The 9,838-nt window shown below is 47.3% G+C and overlaps 1 protein-coding gene across 1 annotated transcript; it reads left to right on the top strand.

Moving 5' to 3' along the window:
• The first annotated feature begins 347 nt into the window (after positions 1-347).
• Positions 348-8,466, top strand: SOD2 (superoxide dismutase 2). The gene is made up of 5 exons (XM_090280044.1): positions 348-473; positions 877-1,079; positions 4,706-4,822; positions 6,368-6,547; positions 7,912-8,466. The coding sequence occupies exons 1-5, from the start codon at positions 451-453 to the stop codon at positions 8,055-8,057; spliced, it is 669 nt and encodes a 222-aa protein (XP_090136170.1). The 5' UTR covers positions 348-450; the 3' UTR covers positions 8,058-8,466.
• The last annotated feature ends 1,372 nt before the right edge of the window (positions 8,467-9,838 follow it).

Below are 9,838 nucleotides of genomic sequence, written 5' to 3'. Positions count from 1 at the left end.
CGACCCCGGGGCTGCCCCAGCGAGGGCGCCGGGGAAGGGGCCGGGACGCACTCGCAACCGCGGCGATCGCGTCTCCTCCTCCCGGACTCGCCCCGCAGCGCCGACGCCGGCGGAGCTGCGGGCCGTACCATCTGACACCGGGGGTGCGGTGGCCTTCCCTCGGGCGACACGGCGGGGAGCACGGCAGGTGGGCACCGCGGCTGCCCCGGCCCACCGGAGAAGGTCTCTGCGACCTCCCTCCGCGCGTCCCCTGGGCCCGGGGCGGATGCCTGGTAGGGGCGGGGCGGCACCGGGGCCGAAGCCCCCCCCGCCGGTGGGAGCGGCGAGCAGGGGGCGGAGCCTGCAGCCGGCAGCGGTGTCCTTGTGGCGCAGCCCGGGTCGCCGGTTCACTCCGAGCGGTCAGCGCGGCGCGGCGGCTCGAACTCGGAGTACCCTGCGGTCGGCGTCAGCATGTTGTCCCGGGCGGCGTGCAGGTTAGGCGCCCCGGCCGTGCCGCTCAGCGGGGATACGGTCCCTGCCCCAAGTGCGCAGGGCGCGGGCGGCGGGCGGGCGGCGGGGGCCTCGGCGCGGACGCCTCCACGGTCCCCTCTCTCCCTCCGCGCTCAGCCGCAGCCTGGCTGGGTCCCGCCGGGGTCGCGGGTACCCTCTGGACCCAGGTGTCGCGGGGCGCGGCAGGCGGGCCTGCCTAAACGCAGGTGCGCGTGGAGCGCGTCCAGGTGCCGCCGAGGCGCAGGGCAGCAGCGTTAGTTTAATGCTTAAAAGACGGTGGCGCGGGAGAGGGCGCGCAAAGGACGGCAAGGCCCAGGGGCGCGGACGGGCGCGCGGGCAGCGGGCAGCCGGCCTCAGCGGGCCGGTCTGTGTTTGTCGTCCTCGCAGCGCGAGCCGGAAGCTGGTGCCCGCGCTGGGGGCTCTGGGCTCCAGGCAGAAGCACAACCTCCCGGACCTGCCGTACGACTACGGCGCGCTGGAGCCGCACATCAGCGCGCAGATCATGCAGCTGCACCACAGCAAGCACCACGCGGCCTATGTGAACAACCTGAACGTCACCGAGGACAAGTACCAGGAGGCGCTGCAGAAGGGTAGGTGCGGGCTGCCCGCGCGGGGAAGCGCCGGAAGGAGCCGCTCCTCCGTTCGGGAGGGCGCTCCGCGTGTTCTTGAAATCCACAAGCAAAAGACCCATTTGGGGCAAGCTGAAACATGCTCGTATTTATTTACTAATATTTAGAATTCAATGAAAACATCATATGGAGTTACTTTTTTTTTTAAGAGCCCAGTTGACAAAATCAGTAACGTGTGGACTTTCTGTGTTTTGCGTCTGGGGATGTGTATGGGAATACTATGTTTTAATGTTTCCATACAAAAATTATTACGCTTTTCAACCTACTAGTTTAAACAGTGGTTTGCAGAGGAAATAATTGACCGGCGTGTTTCCAGACTACAGGTATGGCTTCATGAGCTAGACAGACAAAAAAACGTGTTTGTTTGTTTGTTTCCTTAAATATACGTATTTTTAATCGAATTTCAGTCCTGTGAAATTGGTGGAGTAAAATTTCGACGGCGAAATCTGGTTGACTGGGGGCATCTAGTGGAAAAATGGAGTATTTCATCCTGATTGTGGATGAGGTAAACGTCTAAACAAAAACAAGAGGAAGTTGCCCCATTCTGGAGGGTTTACTTCTGACGCTCAGGAACTTCAAATATGGCAAAAGGTTCTGAATACGGGAGAAGTTTCGGTGATTTAGAACATAGCAGATGTGGGAAGGATGTGGCAATAGAGACCCTGGGGGATATCCCAGTTGTGAAAGTACTTGCAACATGACAACATCTGACACTTAGGAGCCTCTCTCTTCAGTGTTTTAAAAACAGCTTACTTTCACACCTTTTCTTGTGCAATCGAAGCTTGACTTGTTTAATGAAAGCCACTGGAAAAAAACTTCACATTATATTCTGTATTGCCCATTCATCAATAAGTACCTGCAGAACTTTCTTTAATCTAAAGAGTAATATTTTTTAAATTGTTAAAGAGCTAAATTTTCATGTTTGAAATTTGAGATGAAAGGAATATAAGTAAAATTACATCACCAGTTTCGGCATACGTAAGTAACAAACTTATTTAACTTGTGTTTAACAGAAACCAAACCAAACCAATGAAACTCCAAAAATGCTGAACTTCAGAAAAGTTTTGGTGTGTGGGATGATGCTTCAGCCAGTTGAGCTCCCTGGCCAGGGCAACAGAAAAGCATTCTTAAAGAAGAGACTCAGCCCCCCAAATTTCTATTACAATTTAAAAATGACTAACTAAACTTGAAGAGATTGAAATTATTAAACTAACTTTTAATAAGTGTGTTTCTTTCTCATTAGAAAAATGTAGTTGCTGTTGACATCTTAAAACACAATTGAATAAACTTAAGTTTATTTTTAGGGTGACTTTCCAAGAAAAATTAATAAAGGGAGACACAGATCTGTGAGAAAATTATGTTATAAACATAACAGCGAAAAGTTGGCATCTTAAAAAGACCTCTCAAAGATCAGCTGTGTATTCAGATATCACGTGGTCCTCTCCTCCTCTCTGACTTGCTAACCAGCTGGAGGTCAGACCTTGTGTAAGAAAACAATAGTGTTGTTCACATACGTTCTTGGTGTGTGCCCTGAGACCACAGTCTAAAGCTTTATTTATTACATAAGCTCTGAGCAGCGCCTCTGGTTGTGTTCTTCACTTGGCCTCTTGCTATTCTGTGAATAAAAGACACTTGATATTTATTTAACAAGGGAATTCCCTCTTTTTTTCTTTTTGATAGTTCAGTTCTTATGTAGCTTCTGGAAGGCATATAAAAGTATTTTGCCTGCTTGTTAAGCAACGTAGAAAAAAATGTCTTCAAATGTGACATTTTCTTTTAAGTGCTATAGATATCAGAGAATTTTTTTACGTGGAAACTACATTAAATATATTTAGTTATCTAGTCAAGCAACAAACATTCATTGAGTGCCTGCTGTGTACAAGATAATATATTATGCCCTGGGACACGGCGGTGCATGAAAGTCCTTGTCTTCACTGGGGCTTTTATTTTAGTGGGGAGACAGGTGAGCAAGTAAACATGTAGTATGGCAGGGGCTGTAAGTCTTAGGGAGAAAAAGCAGGGTAACCGCCCATTCCTTACTGGGGTTAGAGAAGGCTTCACGGATGGGGTTGGCAGTTCAGTAGAGACTTGAAGGAGAAACGAGGGGATGGATCATGAGGTCCTGCACAGGAAGCCACGGAGGCCCTAAGTTCTAGCATGCTCCGCCTATGGCTGGGCCAGCTAGCAGCTGCAGAGGGTCCTGCCCTGTGCATTTCTGTAGCACCTTGTAAGGGTCACGCTGAGAAGAGCAGTGACCCGTGTGGGGTCTAGAGGAGCCCTCGGGGCCACTGTGTTGAGAATAGACTGTCGGGGGCAGATGTGGAAGCAGGAGATGAGCACCCAAGGGCGGCAGGGATGCTGGTGGGGGGCAGACCCTGCTGGTCTGCCCCAGGCTTCGTGGGGAGAAGGGGTTGGATCCTGAGTGTGTTTGAAAGGGAGAGCTGGCCCTGCTTGTGGGTATGCTGGTAGGTTATGTGGGGCATGAGAGGGAGGGCATCAAAGGTGACCTGGTTATCAAAATGTCCTGGGGAGACGTCTGGCACTTCCTGAGGTGGGGGAGCCCACAAGAGGAGTACGTTCGGGGTTGAAAACCCAGATTTCAGTTTTGACTGTTGGGTTTCTTATTAATGCAACATTGAGATATTTCCCAGTGAATATTTCTCTACCTAGAAAATGAGAGGTGAAAATTTCCTATATAGTCTCTATATGGAACCATACATTTTAGTATTCCACTATTTTGTGTCTTTGTCCCAAGGAACCTGAGTTCTCTGGAGCTCAGCAGTGACTTTTCTGCTAGCTTTCCCACCGTTGTGGACCTCTCGTTAGGAATGAGTTGTTCCACACATGGCTAAATCACCCGAAAATTCTCTGGGACCAATAGTTTCGCAAAGGCCTTTTTTTGTAGAATCCTGAAATTGTGACATTTTAGGGTCCATAGGATGCTATCGGCAGCCGTCCGTCTCGAGAGACGATGGTGTAGCTTCTTAAGAGTCTATCTGCACCGCCGAGAATGGCTGTGCAGTCCGACTCGGGAGTGACACGGTATCTGTCTCCTCCCGTGTTGAATCGACATCTTGCGATGACGCTGGAGTGTCCTCTCCAGTGAAGCTGAAGCTACAGAGCCTGGGCAGGGTGATATGGAGGGTCTGCTGTTGCCCATGCAGCAGACCCCCCCTCTCTTCGCAGCTGAAGGGTCCAAGGGAAAGACGGAGTCAATACAGCTTGGCTTCAGGTGCGCCGCAGGAGTTGCCGGTGTTGACTACAACGTCAAACCGCCTTAGGGACTCCGGCTCCGGATTTTCTGTCGGGGTTTACTCCCTTAGCCTTTCCCCTGAAGAGGTATGCCACAAGGCAGCGGAGGTTTTTTGGAGTCAGAGTTTTCCTTCTCTGATGTGCCCTGACTGGAAGATCGAACCAGCGACACTTAGCTCGCAGGCCGATGCTCAATCCACTGAGCCAAACCAGCCAGGGATATAGGATGCTATAAACTGATCCAATTATCTGACATTTTACAAAGAATAAAATAGTGTACAGAATGGCTGAAAAAATAAAATTTTAAAAAATGTATTTGCATTTTAACGTTTCAGGTGACGTTACAACGCAGATAGCTCTTCAGCCTGCGCTGAAGTTCAACGGCGGAGGCCATCTCAACCACAGCATTTTCTGGACAAACCTGAGCCCCAATGGTGGTGGAGAGCCCAAAGGTTGGTCTCTTTTGGGGCATGCTCAGCTACAACTTCTGATGATAGGAATGACTGTGGGTTTTTATATGTTCCCCTAATTCTCTCCAAGGTATCATCATGGCATAGTCTTCATAGCAAAGGCACAATCAAGTCATGACTTTCACAGGGACATATGTCAAAATAGTGCATGCAGGGAGATGTGATACCAGATACTATTGATACACACATGGAGTATCACGGTGTCACCTTTGGGTTGAAATGTACTGTACTGTACATTAGGGAAGGACTGGGACTAGTTTTCAGAAAAGACAGGGTTCCTGGCTGTAGCACCTGGGGAGAGATTTTAAACTGTTGTATTCAATACCTTTCTTCCCCTGTATAATATGGGGATAATAATAGGGCCGTTTGAGAATTAAATAAGTTATTATATGTCAAGTGCTTAGACTAGCGTCTTCTGCTATTATTTCACCACTCTTCCTAAGTGATACGAAGTTAGTTGTCCTAGAAAATTAGGTTCTGCAGGGGACCCTTCTGCGACCTGCAGGTGACCGGGGGAAGCGCAGCGCTGACCGTCTGGCCACGGCCCCCATTCGCACTGCTTCCGTGTGGTATGCGAAGTCTTTCTGTGCGCCACCCCCCCCCCCCCCCCCCCCGCCCCCGGGAGCTGTGGGGCGAATGTTTAGCTCCCTGCCTTGTTTCAGGGCTCCTGGGATGGGCCTCAAATGTGTGGTTTTTAATTGTGTCCTAGCAGGCACTTTTTGTGCTTGAAATAGCCATTTCATTAGGAAGTAAAGACAAATGGAGGAGTCAGTATGGGAAGAGGGACCATTTATTTTTCGTGAGTTAGGTCTTCAGACCATGATTTCCTGCTCCTGGTTTGGTGAGTTACCGGAGCATCAGATCCACCCCGTTGAACCAACAGGTGTGGGTCCTCTGCCATTTGTGTCTCCTGTACCCCGTCATTTGTGCTGTAACAGGTGACTACTTTAACAGAGAAGTGATATTTTTGGCTTAGTAGATTTAGTTGATGTCCTCAGTCTAGAATTATATTCTATATTACGACCGAATAAAAGGGCTATAGCCCTTAAAATGTAGCCTTAGTTCAGTAATAGAGAAGATCGCTCTTTAAAATGATATCACTGAGATAGGCGAGATCGAGGCTGCCTTGGAGAAGAACCAGCTAACAGCTGTAACGTCTTATTCCCAAATTGAGACTGAGTAGATAGGGTAGAAGCCAAAGTAAAACTTTCTGTTGAGTGGGAAGAAGAAGGCTACTGGGACCTATTCTTTCGTTCCCAGTGGCTGTGGTGCAGTGTGGGAAGAACTTGCCCTGCATGCTTGAGTAACGAATGTGCAAGTGGAAATTGGGAGCCTGGGCGTGGGGCAGAGTCGTACGGGGTCACGGAGGCTCACAGGGCTTTGTCGCGTGTTCCATATGGTGGTGCTGGGTCGCTTCTCTGACTGGCCGTATGACAAGAATACTTTCGTATATGTAACAAACTATTGTAATTGTTACCCTCTGCTCATTTGTGGGAGTTCTTTGGATTTTTTTTTTTTCCTGAATAGGGGAGTTAATGGAAGCCATCAAACGTGACTTTGGTTCCTTCGCCAAATTTAAGGAGAAGCTGACTGCTGTTTCTGCTGGCGTTCAAGGCTCTGGTTGGGGCTGGCTTGGTTTTAATAAGGAACAAGGACGCTTACAGATCGCTGCTTGTCCTAACCAGGATCCCCTGCAAGGAACAACAGGTTAGATTGGAAAAGTGTTACACATGCATTCAGGGGAGATGGTTCACTAGAAAGCATTTAACTCAAAATAGGAAAACCTAGCCGTGTTGAAGCCTGTCATGAGCATGTACTTATTTGAGCAAATCTTAACAGATGATCCCCAGATTCTGTGTCAGTAAAGGTGCTTTAACAGTTCTTGATATTTTGAAATGTTAAATCTTATAAAAAAAATAAGTGCCTGTAATTTTAGATACATTAATAAAAAAAGTCTTAAACATAAACAGCTTCATTTGACAGTGTGTATCAGTTATATAATTATAGGCACTAAAATAAAAACACTATCAAGTTAGATAAACAACAAGAGCTCGGAAAAGACCTCCATTTTCAGACCTTGGACTCCTGTTCTCTCTACTGAGCACTTGTGGTTGAACTGGGAGGAGAGCCTTTTTGGGGGTTTTGGAATCTGACAACACGTGGCATAGAAGCGCCAGGCTGGGCTCCCACAGTCCTTTTTTATGTTGAGTCAGATTGGACTAGACAGTCTTCAGGAAAAAGACTCTTAAGTCATCCCGCAGTTACCTGAACTGTGACCTTTGATGTAAAGAAGCCAAAGGGATTCTTTAATGTCAAACAGCAGTGTTCTCAGCCACCTCTTCTGCCTGTACACATGTCAGGAGACTTGGTTATGTGACTGACTCTTCCCTGGACATACTCAGATTTTTCTAGAACCTAAGCAGCTCTTTTGGGAAAGCAAGGTGCCACAGAATTTGTAAAGGCAGCTAAAACTTTGTGAGCAGTGAGTTCTGCAGGGAGTCCGGTGTACCTCTGCAGGTACCTACCTGGGGAGGCTCTGGTTTCCAGGTGAATCCTGGCTGCACCTCCTGTGAATCTCTTTCTTCAGTCCTACTCGGTTTTCCTTGTTCACTTGTTCTTTCTATTAGTGTCTCATAAATGCCTTTATTCTCCAAGACTAACATTGGCCTTGAGGAGCAGGGCAGGTTTCTTATAACCTCCCTGAGGACTCAGGATCTTTGGGGGATTCTCAGTCACCCCCACATCTTAACTGGGACCCCCAGTGAGGATGACTAAGAACTGGCTCTTGGGTAAATCTGTTGGTGTTTTTGGAGCAACTATTAAAATCCTAGAGTTAATTGATTTTCCCAGGTTTATTTTTAGTACCAATCATATTTTTTTCCAAAGAGTCACGTTTAAAATCTTTTTATAGGAATATTCTTAAGCACATTTCCTGTTGATATGAGAGACTGAAAAGTGGATGAGAATGTTGTAAAGGGGAACTGTGGATGCGTAGGGGAAAGGTTACGTCGAGAAGACCCAGTGTTTCCCTTGGAATTTATGGTTTTTTCTTTTTTTCTTCTTTCCGACAGGCCTTACTCCACTGCTGGGGATCGATGTGTGGGAGCATGCTTATTACCTTCAGTACAAGAATGTCAGACCCGATTATCTGAAAGCTATTTGGAATGTAGTCAACTGGGAGAACGTCGCTGAGAGATACATGGCTTGCAGGAAGTGAAACGTCCGCCTTACACCGAGTACATAAAGCTCTTCCCGGCTCGTCTGTATGTGTGCACCGTACCTCACTACACCTGAGCTGCTCTGTCGTAGCGTTTCTGAATGTAGCTTCCGCCAGTATTGGATGAATACAATTTAGTGCAATGAATAATTTCTCATTTTAAAATTTTGTTACTGGACATCTGTTCGAAAATACTGCTTTGTATGATTTCGTCTTTTGATTGAACCCTTTCTTCAGAGAGGTAAAAATACCAGGAGGTTGTAAATGCCACCATAAAGCCGTCAAAACTGTCACCTCCCTATACTGTTGGGGACTCCTGGGAAGCCTTTCCGATCCTGTTCTACTCCACTTATAGAAAATCTAGTCTTTTAACCCAGTTTAACAATAAAATACTAAATTTTTTTCCCAAGTCCAGTTTTTAGCTTTCTATTGTAAATTGCTTGTTTTGTAAGTAATCCTGTGTCTAGTATTCCTTCTGGTAGCCATCACCCAGTGGTCTTTAATTATTTACAGCCACGTGTTGCACAGCGTTCACACCACTTTGTCATTAAAGAAATGATTGCTAATTGAGAATTGCTTTATTATGAGAAGGAGGGAGCCGTGCATGTCAGTTTTTCTCTAGGGGGAAATGTAAAGACTTGGATGAGAAATTTTGTTCTCAAGCGTAGAAATGTGTGTTGTAAAAGTGCTCCAAAGGGACAAATTCGGGCGTAGTTGATAAGATCAATGATAAGGATGGGCCCCCATCCCTGTGGCCCGGTGCGGGTCCCTCCCTGCGGGCCTGCTGTGCGCAGGGCGGTGGGAGCACCCGCCGGGCCGGGCGCTGCGCTCCTGTTCCCGGGGTGAGCGGCGGAGTGCCTCCCCGGTGCGGCAGCAGCGCGCCTCCGGGGGGACGTGCCTTCTCGGAGCCATGCTGTTGAGTCATTCTGTCCATCCTGACGTTCTTTTCAGAAAACGTGCAGTCACTATGGAAACTTTCTCTTGTTGAGTTTTTTCAAGAAAGTGAAAACTACGCACACGATACAGCCACACAGCCTATCACGTTACGTTCCTGCTTTGTTGTTGCAAAAGCTGCTGGCACGTCGCGCGGCGCCGGGGTGTATTGGGCCCGATGCTGTGCGTCCCGTGTTTGCGCGTCTTCCTCCTTGTCTTTGGGGGCTGTAGAGTATTTCATCAATTGGACATTTCCTAGTTTATCTTATCGTTCTGTTACTGAATATTTCATTTGTTTCTGATGACCGATTACAAATAATGCTGTGTTGAGCAACCCACGTAGGTTTTTACCTTCTATTGGCACATTGTCTCTACAGAGGATTTTTTCTTAAGCCTATGTAGTAATAAGATATTTTCCCAAATTTTGTGTTTTTTTTTGTTTTTTTGTTTTTTTAAATTTTATGTCCCTCAGTCCCCTTAATTTTCCTATTTCTTCATGGAAAAATGGAGTAACAGCAGTTTCAATGCTGAAGACTAAAGTTTTTAAAAATTAAATTCAAGGCACTTTCAGAATTCAATTAGAAAAGCATGTAAGCTTTCTGAATTGTCAAAGAGTGTTGCCGAGGGCGATGGTAACTGTGTGTGTGTGTGTGTGTGTGTGTGTAAAAACACTTCAGAGACTATGGATGTTTATATGCTGCGTTACCATGACTTCCTGGAGCACGAGTGGAATCATGGGATCACTGCTTGCATATGTCATGAAATGCCTATATATTTAGACACAAGGCAGGGAGCTTTTTAAACAGACCATGTAGAAAAGTAGGACCTTTTTAAAAGATGATCTTTTG

The sequence above is a fragment of the Furipterus horrens genome, unplaced genomic scaffold (genome assembly GCF_987537825.1).
Source record: "Furipterus horrens unplaced genomic scaffold, mFurHor1.1.pri manual_scaffold_6, whole genome shotgun sequence".
Classification (NCBI taxonomy): Eukaryota; Metazoa; Chordata; class Mammalia; order Chiroptera; family Furipteridae; genus Furipterus; species Furipterus horrens.
The sequence above is the reverse complement of the archived record's forward strand: the minus strand, read 5'-3'. Positions and strand labels throughout refer to the sequence as shown.